Raw genomic sequence first — 22,691 nt, forward strand, 5'->3', positions numbered from 1 at the left:
CATATATAGGTGTGAAAGTAGCAGAACACTATACTTGTGCTAATGAAATAATTAACACCCATATGGCTTCTCTCCTATCACACCTATATGTGTATAAATACATATAAGTGTGTGTGTATATATACCCCTATACAGAAGTTCAGATGTTTTGCCTGCCTCCAAAAATGCCCAAAAAAAACGCCTGCAATAACACACCTGGGCGTTTTTTTTTTTTTGGCGCAGGCGTTTTTTGGGCATTTTTTGTGGGTCTTTGGAGTCAGGCAAAACATCTGAACTTCTGTATAGGGGTATATATATATATACACACACACACTTATATGTATTTATACACATACACATATATAGGTGTGATAGGAGCGGAGCCATATGCCTGTTAATTATTTCAATAGCGCAAGCATAGTGTTCTGCTATTTTCACACCTATATATGTGTAGGTGTATATATACATACATGTGTGTGTATATATACCAATATACACAAGTTCAGATGTCATGCCTGACTCCAAAGACCCCAAAAAATGCCCTAAAAAAAGCCTGCAATAACTGACCTGGGCGTTTTGTTTTTGGAGCAGGCGTTTTTTTGGGCATTTTTTTGGGGTCTTTGGAGGCAGGCAAAACATCTGAACTTCTGTATAGGGGTATATATACACACACATGTATGTATATATACACCTACACTTATATAGGTGTGAAAATAGCAGAACACTATGCTTGCGCTGATGAAATAATTAACAGGCATATGGCTCCGCTCCTATAACACCTATATATGTGTATATATACATAAATGTGTGTGTATATATACCCCTATACAGAAGTTCAGATGTTTTGCCTGACTCCAAAGACCCCAAAAACATGGCCAAAAAAAAGCCTGCAATAACACACCTGGGCGTTTTTTTGGCGCAGGCGTTTTTTTGGGCATTTTTTGGGGTCTTTGGAGGGAGGCAAAACATCTGAACTTCTGTATAGGGGTATATATACACACACACTTATATGTATTATACACATACACACATATAGGTGTGATAGGAGCGGAGCCATATGCCTGTTAATTATTTCATTAGAGCAAGCATAGGGTTCTGCTATTTTCACACAAATATATGTGTAGGTGTATATATACATACATGTGTTTGTGTGTATATATACCCCTATACACAAGTTAAGATGTCATGCCTGACTCCAAACATGTCCTCAAAAAAGCCCTGTAAACGCCTGCAGCAAAAAGCAGGCTGACAGGGGAGAAGCCATATCACTGCTCTGTAAGTCACATAAGAGAAAACGATCTTTTCTCTATAGCGGTCACCCTGAAATGGAAGGGTTTTGTCACCTTGCCATAGCAGTCAGTGTCAGTTAACCCTACACTACACTATGGTCCCCATACACTTAACACTTTCCGTACAGAAACTTTATTTTTGAAGCTAACTAAAGTGGAAAATAGCACCCTTACTACACTAGATATCCCTTTCCTCACACTAATAATTGCTAAATGACACTTTGACGCAGAAGTAACAGAACTGCTACCACTCTCTTCCATGTCCCTGTATTAAAATGGTAGAAATTTGCCGGGGGCTATCTTATATACTGGGGGGCGTATTCACTGATTGGCCTCTGGACCCCCTAGTCACTCCAATCACATTCCTAGCATTCTCCTGCCCCCTCAATTGGCTTTTACTGATGGTTCTGGTCCAATCACGGGCTTTTAAAGCCCATTTCCTGGCCCATTGCATTTTGGTTGGTTCTGGTTGCCGAATTCCGAACTTTTTCAGCAAAAAGTTCTAAATTCGGCCGAACCTCGAACAGTCAATGTTCGGGTCGAACCGATGGTCGACCCGAACTGTTCGATCATCCCTAATCCCCATACTTGGCTAATTAGCAAAATATGGTAAACAAATATAGCTCTATCTATCAATATTGCTAGATATTGACTTTATGTGGCAATTTTTTTATTTAGGTAATGTTTATATTAAGAGTTTGGTGATACACATGCCTATGTCAAACAATAGCAAAAGTATTGATGCTAACATTTGGAGGGTTGAAGACCTCCGATTGTTGCCCATACAGGGGGTTCATTCTGGATTCATACTCACAAACCTACAGCAGGAAGGCAGACTCTCTAATTATTGTGCTATTTCTCAGTCCTTACAACTCAAAACTTATTAGGCTACGTTCACATGTAGGCGTGTTTGGCCGTTTTGGGGTAGTTTTTCTGCTCTAGGATCAGCTCTCAAAACGCCCAACAAGACAAATCCTATGCATTTCAATGGCCCCTGTTCACATCTTAGCGTTTTGACGCCATGAGCAAAACGTCCAATGCTCAAAAAAGTACATGAGCTTCTTTTTGGGCAGATTACAGGCGTTTTTCATTGGTCTCTATTCAATCTAAAAACGCCTGCACAAAAAAAGCCTGTAAAAACACCTGTAAAACGCCAGCATAAACGCCCATAAAAACGCCTGTAATAGCAACGCCAATATTATTAAGGATGTTTATGAGTGATGAGCATGATTATTGGCTTAGCTGTATGTTCAATCTTCATTGAAACAACAACTTTGAACTCCCAAAGAAATGCCCCCACCCCCCAAATAATTTCAAAGCCGAAATGTTTTGTTCAACTTTAAACAAAAAAATATCTCCTCCTCCTCCCTCCTCCCTCCTCTCTCCTCTCTCCTCCTCCTCCTCCTCCTCCTTCTTCTTCTTCTCCCTCTCCTTCTTCTTCTTCTCCCTCTCCTCCTCCTTCTTCTTCTTCTTCTTCTTCTCCCTCTCCTCCCTCTCCTCCTCCTCCTCCTTCTTCTTCTTCTTCTTCTTCTCCCTCTCCTCCCTCTCCTCCTCCTCCTCCTCCTTCTTCTTCTCCCTCTCCTCCCTCTCCTCCTCCTTCTTCTCCTCCTCCTTTTTCTCCTCCTCATTCTTCTCCCTCTCCTCCTCCTTCTTCTCCTCCTCCTCCTCCTTCTTCTCCTCCTCCTTCTTCTCCCTCTCCTCCTCCTTCTTCTCCCTCTCCTCCTCCTTCTTCTCCCTCTCCTCCATACCTCTATATAAACATATATACACATACATACATACACATATATATTTTTTATGTCTCTCTCTCTATTTCCCTTTTTTTTTTTCAACTGAGCATGCTTGAACACTTAAACGATTTAGTGTGTGTTTGGATAAACCACGCATGCTCCAAAGCTTGGCAAATCCTTCCTCTTACATCCTCCTCGAAATAGCATTTGCATTTATGTTGTTTTGCTTCCAGGACACACACAGTTAAATTTTCTCCTGGGTGTGTGGTTTCTAGTATCCAAAAACACTCAGACATAAGAGGAGATTTGGCCTGGCAACAGGTCCAATATATTGTGCGTGGGACATGCTTTATGTTAAAAATTTGGTGGCCTTTGTTATTTTTAGGTGGGAGGTGGGATTTGGCTGTGTTGTCTGTTATGTCTAAAGACACATAGCCCAGGCCTGTATTTGTGGGAATTAATACTTGAATCTCTTTAAGTATTTGTTTGTTTTAACATAATTGTGTATTGGTTAGTCAATCTGCACATGTATCTGAATTTTCTTGGATCTTTGTTGATGTATATGCTGTAAATTTTCTAACAAGTTAATGTTATAAAATATGTAACATTTGTGTGGCTTCAGGCTTTGATAATGGGCAAAAAAAATGTCCTGGGAAATGTTTGAGCTGTGTATTCAGTTTTTAATAAACATTGATGGTGGTGGGTGGGCATGTTTCAAATGTCTTCATAAAACATTGATTATGTGTATAAATAATGTATTTTGGTCTCCACAAATGTATGTTATGTTTTTTTGCAATGTTTGTTAGACATGCTGATTGTGTATAGGCAATGTTTACTTTAGTTTGCGAATTTGCTAACATTTTAAAATGCGTGCTCCCATTTCCAAAATCAACCGGAAACGACCCTATTATCCGGTGCACACGTTTCCGGAATGTGTACAGTTCCTCTCGCAATTCTGAGCAACATGGCACCATCACTTTATACTCCCGCTGTTGTGGTGTTCATCTGCAAGGTAACGTGTGTGTGTGTGAAAATGTACACATTTGAATATGCGCGATCTCTCAGTTAGCTAGTGGGGGTCTGTCGACTATCTAGCTGGTGTCCAAGTTGAGTGTTCTTTAGTTCTTTCCCACACGTGCACTTCCTGCCTAGTACATGTCAGTTCGCCTATTCTATAAACTTCCTGTATGTGAACCTGTTCCTATATCTATAGTGACATAATATTTCTCACTATGGTGTGTGTGTATATGTATGTATGTATGTGTGTGTATGTATGTATGTATATATATATATATATATATATATATATATATATATATATATATATGGAATTATACATGTGTCTGTGTAGATAACACCCTGCTTCAATCTGTGGTATTGGGGGGCCACAGGTTTATCACACCAGTTCTACAAATAATTGGCCAGTATCTGTTGTCAATGTGTGCAGCACAGTAAACACAGCAAAAGAGGCCAGATTTTTGCAGGACTAAAATACAATCTTAGAAAAGTATACTGTTAAATAACACCCGCTTCAATCTGTGGTATTGGGGGGCCACAGGTTTATCACACCAGTTCTACAAATAATTGGCCAGTATCTGTCAATGTGTGTGGCACAGTAAACACAGCAAAAGAGGCCAGATTTTTGCAGGACTAAAATACAATCTTAGAAAAGTATACTGTTAAATAACACCAGCTTCAATATGTGCTATTGGGGGGGCCACTGGTTTATCACACCAGCTGTTCAAAAAAGTGGCCAGTGAGTTTGGCACTGTGTGTATCAGACTTAACTCAGCAGAAGAGGCAATATTGTTGCAGGACACAAATACACTTGTAAAAGTATACTCAGATAACACCCCACTTCAATATGTGGTATTGGGGGCCACTGGTTTATCACACCAGTTGTTCAAAAAATTGGCCAGTGAGTTTGGCACTGTGTGTATCAGACTTAACTCAGCAGAAGAGGCAATATTGTTGCAGGACACAAATACACTTGTAAAAGTATACTCAGATAACACCCCACTTCAATATGTGCTATTGGGGGGCCACTGGTTTATCACACCAGTTGTTCAAAAAATTGGCCAGTGAGTTTGGCACTGTGTGTACCAGACTTAACACAGCAGAAGAGGCAATATTGTTGCAGGACACAAATACACATGTAAAAGTATACTCAGATAACACCCCACTTCAATATGTGGTATTGGGGGCCACTGGTTTATCACACCAGTTGTTCAAAAAATTGGCCAGTGAGTTTGGCACTGTGTGTATCAGACTTCACTCAGCAAAAGAGGCAATATTGTTGCAGGACACAAATACACTTGTAAAAGTATACTCAAATAGGCTCCAAAAATTAGCTCACATGGTTGGAACTGACAGCAAAAAACTTAGTTTTTGATGGCTAGAGGTACAGTAGGCGTTCACAGTATATAGAAGTCGGTGGCGGGCTGTTTAGGCCGCAAAAATTAGCTCACATGGGTTGAACTGACAGCAAAGAATGTAGTATATGATGGCTAGAGGTACAGTAGGCATTCACAGTATACACAAGTTGGTGGCGGGCTGTTTAGGCCGCAAACATGATCTCACATGGATTGAACTGACAGTAAAGAACGTAGTATATGATTGCTAGAGGTACAGTAGGCGTTCACAGTATACACAAGTTGGTGGCGGGCTGTTAAGGCCGCAAACATGAGCTCACATGGGTTGAACTGACAGCAAAGAATGAAGTATATGATTGCTAGAGGTACAGTATGCATTCACAGTATACACAAGTTGGTGGCGGCCTGTTTAGGCAGCAAACATGAGCTCACATGGGTTGAACTGACAGGAAAGAACGTAGTATATGATTGCTAGAGGTACAGTAGGCGTTCACAGTATACACAAGTTGGTGGTGGGCTGTTTAGGCCACAAACATGAGCTCACATGGGTTGAACTGACAGTAAAGAACGTAGTATATGATTGCTAGAGGTACTGTAGGCGTTCACAGTATACACAAGTTGGTGGCGGGCTGTTTAGGCCGCAAACATGAGCTCACATAGGTTGAACTGACACCTTTTTTTACGCTCCAACATTTGAGCCACAGAAGCCTGCCTTTTTCCAGAAAAACGTGACGACTGCATCATGGAAGGTGGAGTGTTGGACAACTGTGAGGAGACAGGACAAGGAGAAGGAGAAGGGGGAGGAGAATGAGAAGAGGCTGGGCGGTGAGAGCATGGAGTGTGGCTTTGTGGGTTCTGACAGTTTTGCTCCCACTGGGCTTGGTGATGGGATTTCAGGTGCCTTCTTAAGGCGGTTGTCCCTAGGTGAGTGTTGGGCTTACCGCGACTTATGTGTTGACTGCAAAGGCTGCAGATGGCAACACTGGTGTCAGCAACGGACACATTAATAAAAGCCTACACTGCGGAGCCATGTGCCCGCGTCCTGGGAGCGCCAGATGTGACTGTACATGGTTGATGGCTCGCTCCTGATACATTTGCAGTCTGCTTTCTACCTCTTCTGCAATGCAAGTTCTGCCTGCTTCTCCTCCCTAACTGCCGGTCTGTCAGTCTGCCAGTTCTACAAATAATTGGCCAATAACTCTTGTCACTGTGTGTAGCAGAGTTAACACAGCAAAAGAGGCCAAATGTTTGCAGGACTAAAATACAATCTTAGAAAAGTATACTGTTAAATAACACCTCAATTCAATATGTGGCATTGGGGGGTGGGGGGGTCACAGGTCTATTACACCAGTTCTACAAATAATTGGCCAATAACTCTTGTCACTGTGTGTAGCAGAGTTAACACAGCAAAAGAGGCCAAATGTTTGCAGGACTAAAATACAATCTTAGAAAAGTATACTGTTAAATAACACCTCAATTCAATATGTGGCATTGGGGGGTGGGGGGGTCACAGGTCTATTACACCAGTTCTACAAATAATTGGCCAGTAACTGTTGTCACTGTGTGTAGCAGAGTTAACACAGCAAAAGAGGCCAAATGTTTGCAGGACTAAAATACAATCTTAGAAAAGTATACTGTTAAATAACACCCCACTTCAATATGTGGCATTGGGGGGGAGCATTGGTGTAGCACACCAGTTCAAAAAATTGGCCAGTGAGTTTGGCACTGTGTGTACCATACTTCACTCAGCAAACTACTCAATATTGTTGCAGGACACAAATACACTTGAAAAAGCTTACTCAGAGAACACCCCACTTCAATATGTGGCATTTGGGGGGAGCATTGGTGTAGCACACCAGTTCAAAAGATTGGCCAGTGAGTTAGGCGCTGTGTGTACCAGCCTTCACTCAGCAAACTAGGCAATATTGTTGCATGACACAAATACACTTAAAAAAGTTTACTCAGAGAACACCCCACTTCAATATGTGGCATTGGGGGGGGCACACAGGTTTATTACACCAGTTCTACAAATAATTGGCCAGTATCTGTTGTCAATGTGTGTAGCAGAGTTAACACAGCAAAAGAGGCCAAATGTTTGCAGGACTAAAATACACTCTTAGAAAGTTATACTGTTAAATAAAACCCCACTTCAATATGTGGCATTGGTGTAGCAGTTCAAAAAATTGGCCAGTGAGTTTGGCGCAGTGTGTACCAGACTTCACTCAGCAAACTAGGCAATATTGTTGCATGACACACATACACTTGAAAAAGTTTATTTAGATAACACCCCACTTCAATATGTGGCATGGGGGAGGGGGGATTGGTCTATCACACCAGTTATAATACATTATAAGTGCTTTTGTCACTGTGTGTAGTGTTGCTGCAGAAACGCTCAGTCTCACCACCACACCTGTCACAATGCTGCACAGTGCACAATAATAGTACTAATCCACTATAATATGCTTTCTACTAAGTATATTATACTGTGGATTACCCCCCCCTCCCCCCCCCCCCCTTTTTAGTGCACTGCACAGCAATAACAAAAAATTTGCAGCCCTTTACATTACTTTTGTGGACATTGACAAATCGATTTCTGTGCGACTGCAGCCGATATCTAACTGCCCCTAAAGCAACCACAGGATACCTGGCCCTAATGTTAAAGAGACTGTAATAGACCTTAAAATGACATTGGAGCATTTTAAATGACTTTTGTGGACATTGCATAGTTACATAGTAGGTGAGGTTGAATAAAGACAATAGTCCATCCAGTTCAACCTGTGTAGGTGTGTGTGGCCGTAATCATCTTGCATACCCCTGGATGTTCTGATTCTTGAGATGTACGTCTAAGAGTCTTTTGACAGCCACCATTCTTCCCGCAGAAACCACCTCTTGTGGTAGAGAATTCCACAATCTTGTAGCTCTAACAGTAAAGAACCCCCCTCATTGCCTGACGTTAAAACGCTTCTCCTCCAGACGCATTGTATGCCCTTTAGTCCTCATGCAGTCCTTCCAACTGAATAGCTTTTTTTCTATGCTGAGATCACCATTGAGATATTTATAAATTGCTATCATGTCCCCTCTCAGGCGTCTCTTCTCCAGGGAGAATAAATCAAGCGATTGCAGACGCTCTTCATAATTAAGGTCCTCCAATCCCCTAATTAGTTTAGTTGCCCTTCTCTGGACCTTCTCCAGCTCCAACACATCCCTCCTGAGGAACGGCGACCAGAACTGGACAGAATACTCCAGATTTGGTCGGACCAGAGTTTTATAAAGTGGTAGGATTATAGTTTTATCTCTGGAATACATCCCTTTCTTTATGCATGCTAATATTCTGCTGGCTTTGGCAGCTGCCGCTTGACAATGCATGCTATTGCTTAGTCTATCCTCTACCAGGACTCCCAGATCCTTCTCCATTTTTCATTGCCCCAAAGGTTCCCCCTCTAAAGTGTATTGTGCTTTTATGTTTTTAGTCCCTAAGTGTAAAAACTTACACTTCTCCATATTAAACCTCATTTGCCATGTCGTTGCCCACTCTGTTATTTTGTCCAGGTCATTCTGTAGGATATCTGCTTCATGCTGTGCAGTTATTGCCCTGCCCAATTTTTTCCAGTCGTCTGCAAAAACTAATATAGAGCTACTGATCCGGTCTTCAATGCTATTTATGAATAAATTGAACAGGGTTGGTCCCAGGACTGAGCCTTGGGGGACCCCACTTACCACCTCAGACCAGTCTGAGTATGCGCTATTTATTACCACCCTTTGGACACACCCTTTTAGCCAGTTCTGTATCCAAGAGCAAACCTTGCGGTCGATGCCTGCAGACCTTATTTTAGAAATTAAGCGCTTGTGGGGAACTGTATCAAACGCCTTAGCGAAATTCAGGTACACCACATCCACTGGTCTCCCCCTATCTAGCTCACAGCTCTCCTCCTCGTAGAATGTTAAGAGATTGGTTTGACAAGAACATCCATTTGTAAACCCGTGCTGGTTACTGCTGATGATGTTGTTGTCTTTAGCAAACTCTTCGATATAGTCCCTTATCATCCCCTCCAGAAGTTTACATACTATCGATGTCAGACTGACAGGCCTATAATTTCCCAGGACATGTCTCTGCCCTTTTTTGAATATCAGTATCACGTTAGCTTTCTTCCAATCCCCTTGTACATTTCCTGTCATAATACTGTCAGCAAAGATCAGGAACAGTGGTCTAGATATAGACTTACTAAGTTCTTTGAGTACTCTCGGATGTACGCCATCAGGGCCTGGTGATTTATTTGTGTTAATTTTATCCAGCCTTTCCCTAATTTCCCCCTCTGTTAGCCATAGCGGCAAGTCCTGTGTATTACTACTAACCATACAGTCATGGTCAGTGTACCCCTCCTTTTCCTGAGTAAAAACTGACAAGAAAAAGGCATTCAGCACGGTTGCCTTTTCAGTGTCCTCTGTAACCATCCTCCCATCATCGTTAATTATGTGTGCAATATGCTCTGCCCTAGTTTTTTTGCTGTTGATATATTTAAAGAATTTCTTTGGGTTCTTTTTACTATCCTCCGCTATTTGTCTCTCAAAGCTGATTTTAGCCATTTTGATTTCGTATTTACATTTCTTATTTGCCTCCTTGTATTGCTTGAAAGCCGATACTGTGCCCTTTGATTTATAATTCTTGAAGGCCAATTTTTTTCCCTTAATACATTTTTTAACATTACGGTTTAGCCAGCCAGGTTTTGCTTTGTCTCTTCAAAATGTATTTCCCATACATTGACAAAGCGATTTCTGTGTGACTGCAGCCGATATCTAACTGTCCCTAAAGCAACCACAGGATACCTGGCCCTCATGTTAAAGAGACTGTAATAGACCCTAAAACGACATCAGAGCATTTTAAATGACTTTTGTGGACATTGACAAAGCGATTTCTGTACTACTGCAGCCGATATCTAACTGTCCCTAAAGCAACCTCAGGATACCTGGCCCTTATGTTAAAGAGACTGTAATAGACCCTAAAACGACATTGGAGCATTTTAAATGACTTTTGTGGACATTGACAAAGCGATTTCTGTGCGACTGCAGCCGATCTCTAACTGCCCCTACAGCAACCACAGGATACCTCTCCCTAAGCTCAAAATATACTAGACCTATACCGAAATACCGGCCCTGAGAAGGACTTTTGTGGACATTGACAGAGCGATTCGTGACTGAAGCCGATCTCTAACTGCCCCTAAAGCAACCACTGGATACCTGTCCCTAACCTAAAAAGAGACTGTAGAAGACCTATACCGAAATACCAGCCCTGGAAAGGACTTTTGTGGATCTTCACAGCACTATATGTGTCTAGCAAACTCTCCCTGATGAGCACAGCAGACCTCTCCCTACACTGGCAGAAAACGGAATGTGAAATGGCCACCAGGTCAGGTCTTTTTATAGGGTAGGGGGACTGTCCATGTGCTGGAATGTTTCAATTGGCTGCCCCGTTCCACCTGACGGCTGTGTCATGGGTCAAAGTTCTCCCCAATGTAAACAAATATGGCCGCCGCGAACGACGCCATGTGTCCGAAAATTTGGTGGGTAGCAAACAAGCAAAGTTCGCCGGGAACCGACCGCCGGGAGAACCGCAAGGCCATCTCTACTCATAGAAGCTTTACTGCTACAGGGTGGCACCTCTGCACTGGATCACACACACATATATATATATATATATATATATGGGATCTGGCTCTTCCAAGTAGGGGATGCGCATACGCACCACCGCCAGCTCGCTCCTACTATGATCATACACAGCAGGAGCCCAGTGGCGGGTACCATGGACTCGACAATTTCTTTAAGCATGTCAGCAAACATGTTTGCTGACATGCTTAAAGAAATTGTAATTTTGTAAGTGCATTATTTGAAGGGTTGTAGTTGGGAATAAAGGCATACATGTTTTAGCTGGACTACGCTATGTTGCTTTTTTATTTCCCATACATATGTTATATATGCCGATGAGGGGATTTACATGAGATACCTGCTGGCGGTCCCTGTTGGTGTTTTCTACGCAGAGGAGCAAGGTGTTAAAGGCATTCCCGCTTACTATATTCTGCTTTTATACAGATTGGTTCTGGTAAGTGTCCCCACTATAGGGTGCACACAGTGGTGTGGTGAAGGCTTTTTTGGGGGTCTGTAAGGATACACCCACTGACATCATCTCCTCATATTCTGGGACTGCATGCATGGACTTCCCTTCATTGATTTTTTCATCCATAGACTCATTGATTGATTCATGGTTTATTTAATGGACTTTAGCGCTGTTAGTGCGTGAATGAAGCTTTAGCGCGGAGCTGTTTGAATCTTTATGCACCTATATACATGTAGTAGAATACATATTGGACTAAATTTATGAAGACATTTTTTTTTTTTTACAATTTTTTTATTAGATATGTTTTATAGCAGAATGTAATATATATATATATATATATATAATATATTTTTTTTTTCAAAATCGTTGGTCTTTTTTGCTTTATAGCGCAAAAAAAAAAAAAAAAAACGCAGAGGTGATCAAATACCACCGAAAGAAACTTCTATACATAAGTAAAAAAGTACATACATTTTATTTGGGTACATCATCGCACAACCGCGCAATTCTCAGTTAAAATAATGCAGTGCCTTATCCCAAAAATGTCCTGGTCATGAAGGGTGGTAAATCAACTGAAAAACTGATTAGCTGTGAGGTATTGCACATAGTTGGTAAGGCTTCGGTTCACTGAGTGCTGCTTGTACTGGAGTAAGGTCTATCTCTACCCCAGGGGGAGACTGGAAGGTGAAGTTCTGCACAAGGGATGTAAAGAAGAGGAAAAGCTCCATTTTGGCCAAGGTTTCACCAACACAACTTCTTTTGCCTAGAGAAAGACACAAGTATACTTTAGAGCACAATCAACTGCATTGCTTAGATCTTGCGTGGGCACCTGTTGATCTGTTTGTTGGCAAGTAGACATACGTAAAAATAAAGGTTAACTAAAAGCAATTCAAATAATGAAGATCAAGTATTATCAATCAATCAATAAAGAAATAAATAAATAAATACAGTAGTCCGATTGCAATAAGCTTTCACAATGGTTTAAGGGTTATACAGTAATGATTCAGTGCCATTCATCTTCCCTCATTCTAATACATAGGGTGTATTAGTAATACCAATTCCTCCTAGGGGACATTGGTAATGTATGGGCTTGGGGGGACTTTTACTGGCATCATACTCAGAAATGTACAACTGCATAAATATTTTGTAAAAAAATTCTTATATTTTATTAATATCTAAAAAAAGACATTGTGATTGACACATTAACTTTACAAAACATACATAAAGAAAAAATAATAAATACATGACCAACAAAAAATTGGGGACAATTCAAAGTTGTTTGACAAGTACGATCCTCCTTATTTTGGTGTGGGGCTATTGGTGCCGCTACTTAAATCCTTGCCCAACATGTTTCGCTATACAAAGCTTCTTCAGGGGCGGATAAACTTGATAAAGATATCATTACTGTCTCAGTTAGCTTGTCACTTTGGTGATTACATGTAAACGTGGAGGAGATGGGGATGGACCAATATAGCAAGAACGTGCTGCTTAGATTTAGCTTGGCGGTAGCAGCATCAGATCTGTATTAACGGCTGGGGAGACATTTCACCCTGATGATATACAGGGACCTGCACTTAGCGATTTAAACAGGAGGCTGGGGGCATTTTTCACCAGTTGGAATACCAGAGTACTTATATCTGTTTCTCCCCAGAGACAATACAAGCTAAATCTAAGCACCACGTTCTTGCTATATTGGTCCATCCCCATCTCCTCCACATTTACATGTAATCACCAAAGTGACAAGCTAACTGAGACAGTAATGATATCTTTATCAAGTTTATCCGCCCCTGAAGAAGCTTTGTATAGCGAAACATGTCGGGCAAGGATTTAAGTGGCGGCACCAATAGCCCCACACCAAAATAAAGAGGATCTTACTTGTCAAACAACTTTGAATTGTCACCAATCTTTTGTTGGTCATGTATTTATTATTTTTTCTTTATTTATGTTTTGTAAAGTTAATGTGTCAATCACAATGCCTTTTTTTAGATATTAATAAAATATAAGAATGTTTATACAAAATATATATGCAGTTGTACATTTCTGAGTATGATACCAGTAAAAGTCCCCCCAAGCCCATACATTACCAATGTCCCCTAGGAGGAATTGGTATTACTAGAACAATACAATTCTGGTATGTAGGTATCTATTATAATAATTTAACTAAATACAATAGAGCACAATCAAATTAAGTACATAGGGTGTATTTATAAAAATTGCATGTACATTTGTTCGTGCAAAGGGGGAGCGGGGGGAGGAGACCATTGTTATTAGGCTATATACCCCAAGCTTGTTTTTCATAGAATGGAGAATTAAAATACCCAATTTTGCCACTAGATGGTGCTAAGTATCATTACCTATGATACCTAGTGCCATCTGGAGGCCAAATGCAGTACTCTCATTTTAAATCAGTGAAAAGCATTTGACCAGCACAGGATATAGCCCTATACCAATGATGGCGAACCTTGGCACCCCAGATGTTTTGGAACTTAATTTGCCATGATGCTCCACTACACTGCAGAGTGCATGAGCATCATGGGAAATGTAGTTCCAAAACATCTGGGGTGCCAAGGTCCACCATCACTGCCCTATACCATTATTTTCTTTGTTCCATTTGCACATAAAGAATATAAATAGGCTCTCACTGGGCAAATTACATTCAATGAATACACCCTATTGTGATAAACAAGTAATTTATCATACATTTGATTGTTTAGAATGATATTTTTAGAAATAAAAGTTTAATACAATAATAAAATGAGCAATTTAGTAAATTTTAAATGGATTTTTTTATTAGGACAGATTGTCTCATTTTGACAAAAATGATCAATCATACATTGATTTCAGGACGATGTGATCTTTTCATAAAAGCAGTTATTTCAAATATATTTGTTACATAGTTATGAGTGCACAGGTCCTGTAATGAGAGTAAGAAATACTTAACCGGCTCCAGTAACAGCGTTCGTCAAACTTTTTTTTGTAAACATTTTGTAAGTAATAAAAATGACTGTATATACTGTCCAGTTTTTGAAATTCTCATCATCATGATCTGTTTAGACTTACCTATAGAAAATGGAAGGAAGGCATCATTCTTTTTAAAATTTCCCCCTGCATCAAGAAAATGCTCTGGATAGAACTCGAAGGGTTTTTCAAAATAGGCTTCATCATTTAGTACAGAGTACAGGCAAGGGAAAACAGAAGTGCCCTGCAAAGATAAAGGTCAATTAAAAACTGAACATACAGTACACATATTTTATATAATATACATTTCCAGCTGACAATGATTAAGCATCTGTGTAAGTTTATATAAATCCTTAAACCATGGTATGGGGATTGTAGTAAAGCAAAATTCTGAATTTTCAAGGCGGTGTATTAAAGCTCACTTAATGTCTTCAAATGTATTACTATTAGGCCTCTTGCACAATGCAGCTTAAAAAAGCTCAGTACAGCTTCTTTTTTTTTTACCTAGCTAAAATACAGCCCATTCATTGTAATGTGCCTATGCACATAGGAGCGAAAATGAGCGCTGTGCATTCTTCAGTAAAAAAAAAAAATAGAAAAAACTGCATTTTTGGTCAGTAATTTACACCTCATGCACGCAAATGTGCACAAATGTGCCATTTAACATAATGCACAAAAGCAAGAACGTGAGAATGCGTTTCCACGCATTTGCTCAAAAATGCGTGCATGCGCATGAATGCATATGCGCGTAAATACGCGCAAATACATAAAAAAAAAAAAACAGATGCAAAAGTAAATGGTCAAACAGGGTATATTGTGTGCAAGAGGCCTTATGCAAGCATGCTGCATACACTTTTTTGCATTTTTACAGAAGTACTGTAGCAAGGGCTAAAATGCCTTGTGAAGAGTCTCACGCTGTTTTCACACTCTGTGTACTGCTCTAATCTACAGCGCTGCTTAGAGACCTCCAGTGAGGATAAATGGAGCAGTGTATGGTGGTAGGGGTAGTGTTGGCATGCTGGAGTCCTGGGCAGCTTCCTATGTGTGAGGGCAGCATTCCAACTCTTCAGCATGCCGTGTCTGCTAGAGCAGGGCATTTTAACACTTGCTGCAGAGCCTAATGTAAAAATACTAAGAAAAAACATGTGTATGTATTACTGTACATGCAGTATGACTGGTCAATTCAAATTTGCGAAAAGGCCACATAGGCCATGCACTTGGGTGTTCAAGGCTGAGAGGTGGAGTGGAAGCTTTCAATGATGAGATAAGATATTTAGGCCCACCAGTAGTTAATCATTAGTATAATAGTTTACATACTAGTATAATTGTTGACATACATTTTACTCTAATGCAACCAGCATTGAAAAAGATATTAGACATTACCACTTGATGACCACCATGTTAAACTCCCCTTCCGATCCAGGCAATTTTTTAGTTTTCAGCAGCATTGTCATATTTTCAATGACAATTACTCAAATATACTGTACTCAAATAAATTTTATGCCATGTTTTGAGACAGAGCTTTCCTTTGTTAGAATTTTTTTTTTTACTATATATTGTAAAGAAAGAAAAAAAAAAGATTAAAAAAAAAAAAAAAATTGTAGCTTTTCTTATAATACTGTCAGTGCATATTATTTAGTCTGTGTGAAAGTCAAAGCATCTACAAAAACCTTATGTACTAATTGCCAATATCAACTCTTGAGACCCTAAAATGCCATGACAGTACAAACACCACAAAAAATGCCCCATTTTTCAAAAGTAGACAGTACAATGTACAAACCCGATTCCAAAAAAGTTGGGACACTGTACAAATTGTGACTAAAAACAGAATGCAATGATGTGGAAGTTTCAAATTTCAATATTTTATTCAGAATACAACATAGATGACATATCAAATGTTTAAACTGAGAAAATGTATCATTTTAAGGGAAAAATCAATTGATTTTAAATTTCATGGCATCAACACATCTCAAAAAAGTTGGGACAAGACCATGTTTACCACTGTGTGGCATCCCCTCTTCTTTTTATAACAGTCTGCAAACGTCTGGGGACTGAGGAGACAAGTTGCTCAAGTTTAGGAATAGGAATGTTGTCCCAGTCTTGTCTTATACAGGCTTCTAGTTGCTCAACTGTCTTAGGTCTTCTTTGTTGCATCTTCCTCTGTATGATGAGCCAAATGTTTCCTATGGGTGAAAGATCTGGACTGCAGGCTGGCAATTTCTGTACCCAGGTCCTTCTTCTATGCAGCCATGATGTTGTAATTGATGCAGTATGTGGTCTGGCATTGTCATGTTGGAAAATGCAAGGTCTTCCCTGAAAGAGAAAACGTCTGGATGGGAGCATATGTTGTTCTAGAACTTGGATATACCTTTCAGCATTGATGGTGCCTTTCCAGATGTGTAAGCTGCCCATGCCACACGCATTCATGCAACCCCATACCATCAGAGATGCAGACTTCTGAACTGAGTGCTGATAACAGCTTGGGTTGTCCTTATTCTCTTTAGTCGGGATGACATGGCGTCCCAGTTTTCCAAAAAGAACTTCAAATTTTGATTCGTCTGACCACAGAACAGTTTTCCACTTTGCCACAGTCCAGTTTAAATGAGCCTTGGCCCAGACGCCGGCATTTCTGGATCATGTTTAGCTATGGCTTCTTTTTTGGCCTATAGAGTTTTAGCCGGCAACGGGGAATGGCACGGTGGATTGTGTTCACCGACAATGTTTTTTGGAAGTATTCTTGAGCCCATGTTGTGATTTCCATTACATTAGCATTCCTGTATGTGATGCAGTGCCGTCTAAGGGCCCGAAGATCACGGGCATCCAGTATGGTTTTCCGGCCTTGACCCTTACACACAGAGATTGTTCCAGATTCTCTGAATCTTTGGATGATATTATACACTGTAGATGATGATAACTTCAAACTCTTTGCAATTTTTCTCGGAGAAACTCCTTTCTGATATTGCTCCACTATTTTTCGCCGCAGCATTGGGGGAATTGGTGATCCTCTGCACATCTTGACTTCTGAGAGACACTGCCACTCTGAGAGGCTCTTTTTATACCCAATCAAGTTGCCAATTGACCTAATAAGTTGCAAATTGGTCCTCCAGCTGTTCCTCGTATGTACATTTAACTTTTCCGGCCTCTTATTGCTACCTTTCCCAACATTTTTGGAATGTGTAGCTCTCATGAAATCCAAAATAAACAAATATTTGGCATAACATTTCAAAATGTATCACTTTCAACATTTGATATGTTATCTATATTATATTGTGAATAAAATATAAGTTTATGAGATTTGTAAATTAGTCCATTCATTTTTTACTCACAATTTGTACAGTGTCCCAACTTTTTTGGAATTGGGTTTGTATTTATTAGGATGCTTGGTGAATTTTTTGAAGTTGTAATTTTTGTCACAATTTTCTTTTTTTTTTTTTTTTTATCAAGAAAGACTTTATTAAACATTTACATAAAAAACATAACAGTAACAGGGTCCAAGACCGGTTCACCCCCTCATTGCTTACAAATAATACAGATGTCAATTCCCTCCAACACCCAATCAGCAATTATACATAATACCAATAATTAATAACTCTCCCTTTTTTTTTATATATATTTTTTTGCCGTATCAAATAACAACCCGCTGTGTCGAGACCCACCGGTCCTCATCCACCATACTGGTTATCAACATCCTCTTTCACTTAGGTTTTCTCCTACATTTGCCCACCACCCACCAGCAGCCTATCTAATACCAGGTCCATCGGTTCCAACCCCGGCATAGCTAGCCAGGGGGCCCACAGCTTGTCAAATTTGCCCAAATTTCCCCTTTGTCACAATTTTTTATAAAATAAAGAACATAAATAAAATTTGATTTTATTTCCCAAAGTTGTCAATTTAATGTTTTATAAAAAAACGTTTTAAAGTTATTGCTCACACACGAAATAGGCATTCTTTAATCTACACCCCAAAACACATTAATTATTAATTCATAAGATATTTCTCACAAACAGCTTGGGCATACTTAGAAAACATGCCAAAACATATTCTGCTATGGGGCTACCACATATGTGAGATTTTTTTTTTTTTGTGCAGCCTTGCTGCACAATGGCACCATAATCCAAGGAGCACCTTCAAGCTATAGAGGCATAAATTACACATCCAATTTCCTGAATAACTATCACATGTTCGGAGGCCTTGTAGTGCCAGGGCATTAGAAACTCCAAGACCACATTTGGGAGAGGTAACACTGAAAAGTATTTTTATGAGGCATGGAGAGTCTTTTAAATATTTAATTTTACACCCCAAAACACACTCTTCTACTCCTCCTGAGCATGGTGATACCACACAATTGAGACTTTTTCACTGCCTAGAAGTACAGAGGGGCCCAAAATCCAAGGAGCACTTCCAGGTTTTTAAGGGCCGTATACTGTAAATTACATTTTATTTCCTGACTACAATCACATTTTTTGAAGCCTTGAAATGGAGAAGCATCTACAAAATAACACTATTTTCTAAAGTAGGCCCTCTAAAGTATCTAATTACAGGCATGGTGAGTCTTCTGAAGATCACATTTTTTGGAAAAATAAGAAATCTACTTAAATTGTGTTGTATTTTTTGTTGAAGGCTGAGAAGATGGGAATGCCTTCAACACATCTCTACATGACTACTGAGTGGAGATTCTGCAGCTGCAAATCCAACTCTCTAAACAAACGCTAGAGCGTTACAGTTGCTGACTTTCAATGGTCTGATGACGCTAGGACTGGTGTGTCAGTGATCAGGAACACTGTTGCTGGCTTACACTGGTCTGGGGATACTGGTACTAATGTGGCAGTGAACGGGAACATTGTTGCCTACTCACAGTGGTCTAGTGATACAGGAGCTAGTGTGGCTTACACTGGGTTGGTGACATTGGGACTTGGGTGGCAGGGATCAGGAACATCGTTGCTGGCTGCACTTGTCTGGTGTGGTGGTGATCAGGAACACTGATTCTGTCTACACTAGTCTGGTGACACTGACTGGTGTGGTGGTGACCAGGGACACTGTAAATGACTGCACTGGTTTGGTGAAATATTCTGGTGTAGAGGTAACCAGGGACACATTAGCTGCATTAGTATGGTGAAATTATACTGTTGTGGCTTGTAATCAGAAGAACTGGTTGGCTGTGCTGGCATACAGTGTCCAAGTGGTACAATATCCCAATAACACTGAACTGCTTTGGTGACAGTGTGTGAGACTTCATTCACACAGGGTGAACTATCACATACACCTGTGCAGGACCTATCACTCACACTCATGCAGATGTCAAATTGGGAGCAGCATCTGTGTCCATACAATACATCAATGAAGCTCTTTGCACATGGATGCATGGAACACCTGGGCATCCTTGCGTGGGTGATCACGGCCATGCACGGGCGTACATTATAGTATGCCCCGTGTGAATGGTCACAGTCACCAGTGCAGTGTCACCACGGTAGCATTTTATGCTATATTGCTGTGACTAGTGATCAGAGAAACTGGGGGAGAATTAATAAAACTGGTACATACAGAATATGGTGCAGCTGTGCATAGTAACCAGTCAGCTTCTAACTGCTTGTTCTGCTTTGACAATAAAAGCTAGAAGAGGATTGGTTACTATGCACAGCTGCACCAGATTCTGTGTGTACCAGTTTTAGTAAATTTCCCCCAGCATCTGGCTGCACTGGCATGCAGCGTTAACAGAGCAGCCAGCCAGTGTTTCCGATTACTAGTCACGGCAGTACAATGCCACTATAGTGACAATGCATTGCTCTATTAACTGACTTTTTTTTGTACACTGTAGGAAACACTCTGTTTCCTCTCACAGCCAATCACTACAACATACAGCCCATGTTTACAAGTGTGATCGCTGCAATTGGTCACAGTGATCACATGGCACAGGACCATTGCCGTGTACCCAGATAAGTAATCTGCTGTGTCCGAAGGACACACCCATCACAAAGCGTGCAGCTTTGTGCCCTGGAGGGCACAAACAATCAGAAAGAGTAGAAGACATTTTCATTTGCCTATTGAGTCTTTTGTAGATAAAATTGTCTCTCTTTATCGTGTAGCTACATCATGTTATTCAGTATACTGGAATATGCATCAATTCCTCTTTTTAAACTGCAATTGTTAAAAAATGGCGAGAAGACTATGAGGATCATGTGACCTAATCTCTGAAGCAAACTTTATGGGCCTTTCACAACAAATATTTTTCACTAAATTGTTTGTTTTAACATGTACAAAAAAAGGAATGCAGACCAATACATGTGTCCACATTCAGTAGGGCAGTACAGTTTCTACTCAAAGTCCTCAGAACCATTATATTAAGGCATAGACAACTAGTGGCTCTGGACCATTTGCAACAAAGCAAGGCCAAAATGGAAGACATTAACCTGCACCCCCCAGGACACATCAATAGATGAACTCTAGAAGGACAGAGCTAGTTCGAAAGTGAAAATGTACTATATCTACACTACCCAAAATAATGAAAAAAAAAATAGAGAAAAAGAATGCTGCAAGCATGAATGGAGGTGCGGGGGAGAGAGGTGTGGATGATGGGGTGGGGGGGGGGGGTTGTGTGGTTGGGGAGAAATAGACCAAGTCTCCCATCCCTGGGGGTCAGTCAATCACCTACTTGGGGCTTTGCCTGCAAAGCTCCAGAGCAGGTTGGGAGTAGGCTACCTATGGGGACCAGATTTTAAGAAATTTGGGTATCTAGCAAAAATAGCTATTACTTTTAACTTCTTAAAAAGTTAACACAGAAGACTTCCATGAATGGGAGATGACTTGTTTGTTGACAATAAACATGAAGATAATACATTTTGCCACAGCACGCAGGATTTTTGGATTGGTTTGTTTATTAGGGTTACTATAGAATCTTTCCTCAAGTTACAATTTAGAATTATGTATATACCTGAGTAAACCCAAAGCCTCTATGCCCTGGGGCATGGCAATCAAACATGAAGCAGTGTACCTTCTCACAACTCATTTTTACGAATAATTTATTGTAATACATGTACTGCATTGTCTTTATTCTGCTGCCTTCTACTTTGACACTTTAAATTGTGTTGTGTGAAACTCTTGGCCTGAGTGTTGCTGTAGATAAAACCTGTACAACACTATTATAACAACAGCTACTGAATTTTGCAAAATAAAGTAACATGTAGTTACCTTTGGAATAAAATATCCTCTAAATGTGACATCGTGATTAGCTTCATGTGGAGTCCCAACTGGTACAATATCTGCAAATCGCTGGATCTCATGAATTACGGCATCAGTATACGGCATTCTCTTCCTATGCTCTGCTTGAGGTTGAGCTGTGCCAATAATGTTATCAATTTCATCTTGAACTTTCTCTGCCAAGTGATAGATATTTTTACTGTTTAGATTATATTAAATGAAAATGACTTTAACAAATTTAGATATGTACAGTATATGTTCTCCATTTAGGCAAATTTCAGATCATCTCCAGACAAAAAATCACCCTCTTTTGAACAGCTCTCTCACACATTCTGCACTTTTTTCTACCTTCTAAACCATATTTTACTCACCTAAGTCCCCCATCCAGGTCTCTTGCTGCACCGTTTTAAAATGCTGAAGACTGCCAAGAGGGGTATTTTTTCCCAGTGATGGGCTTTATTAAAGTGAAATAACACAATAAATTAATTAAAACTTGTTTTCTTACTTTGTATTTCTGGATATTTTATCATTAGCAGGATTGCCCATCTCATAGTGGTGGTGGTTGTGTCCATTCCGGCAACAAAAAGATCATACACCAGAGCAACTAAGTTATCATTGTAAAAATACTGAGAGGATTCTGTTTTTCCCTAGAAAAAGTCAAATAAATAATCAATGTAGTGCAATTAGTTCCTTTCTATCTGACGGTTCACATGGCATATGTTTCTGTTCTAATGGAACCAGGGTTATCTAACAAGTATTTATATTTTGTATAGGGGTAGGGGATAACTTATGTGCCTGGTTAGTATGTTCTAAGTATTTAAAGTAGATTTAATCTGGAAACATCATGCTGCAGCCTTTTTAGTCCTTTATAAAGTGTATAATTTATTATTAAGTGCCGTCAAGTTATAGTCAACTGGCCAACACATAGATAGGGTTTCTCCAGATGATCTGTCTTCTTTTTGGGTCTTTAATGTCTTCAAGTTTATTCAGCACCTTATTGCTGGTCATCTTTTTCTTTCCCCTTACCTTTCCAGAATAATTTTATTTTCCAAAAAGTTGGTTC

The 22,691-nt window shown here is 40.0% G+C and overlaps 1 protein-coding gene across 1 annotated transcript in view; it reads right to left on the bottom strand.

Moving 5' to 3' along the window:
- Positions 1-12,056: 12,056 nt before the first annotated feature.
- LOC309550377 (uncharacterized protein) overlaps positions 12,057-22,691 on the bottom strand; it is a 151,649-nt gene continuing 141,014 nt past the window's right edge. The window contains exons 18-21 of the mRNA XM_082250772.1: positions 22,134-22,275; positions 21,620-21,804; positions 14,537-14,678; positions 12,057-12,239 (exon numbers count right to left, since the gene is read on the bottom strand). Coding sequence (XP_082106898.1) covers positions 12,061-12,239; positions 14,537-14,678; positions 21,620-21,804; positions 22,134-22,275 — 648 coding nt within the window. The 3' untranslated portion in view covers positions 12,057-12,060. The remainder of the gene's footprint in view (positions 12,240-14,536; positions 14,679-21,619; positions 21,805-22,133; positions 22,276-22,691) is intronic.

This window comes from Pelophylax lessonae (genome assembly GCF_965119305.1).
Source record: "Pelophylax lessonae genome assembly, chromosome: 3".
Taxonomy (NCBI): Eukaryota; Metazoa; Chordata; class Amphibia; order Anura; family Ranidae; genus Pelophylax; species Pelophylax lessonae.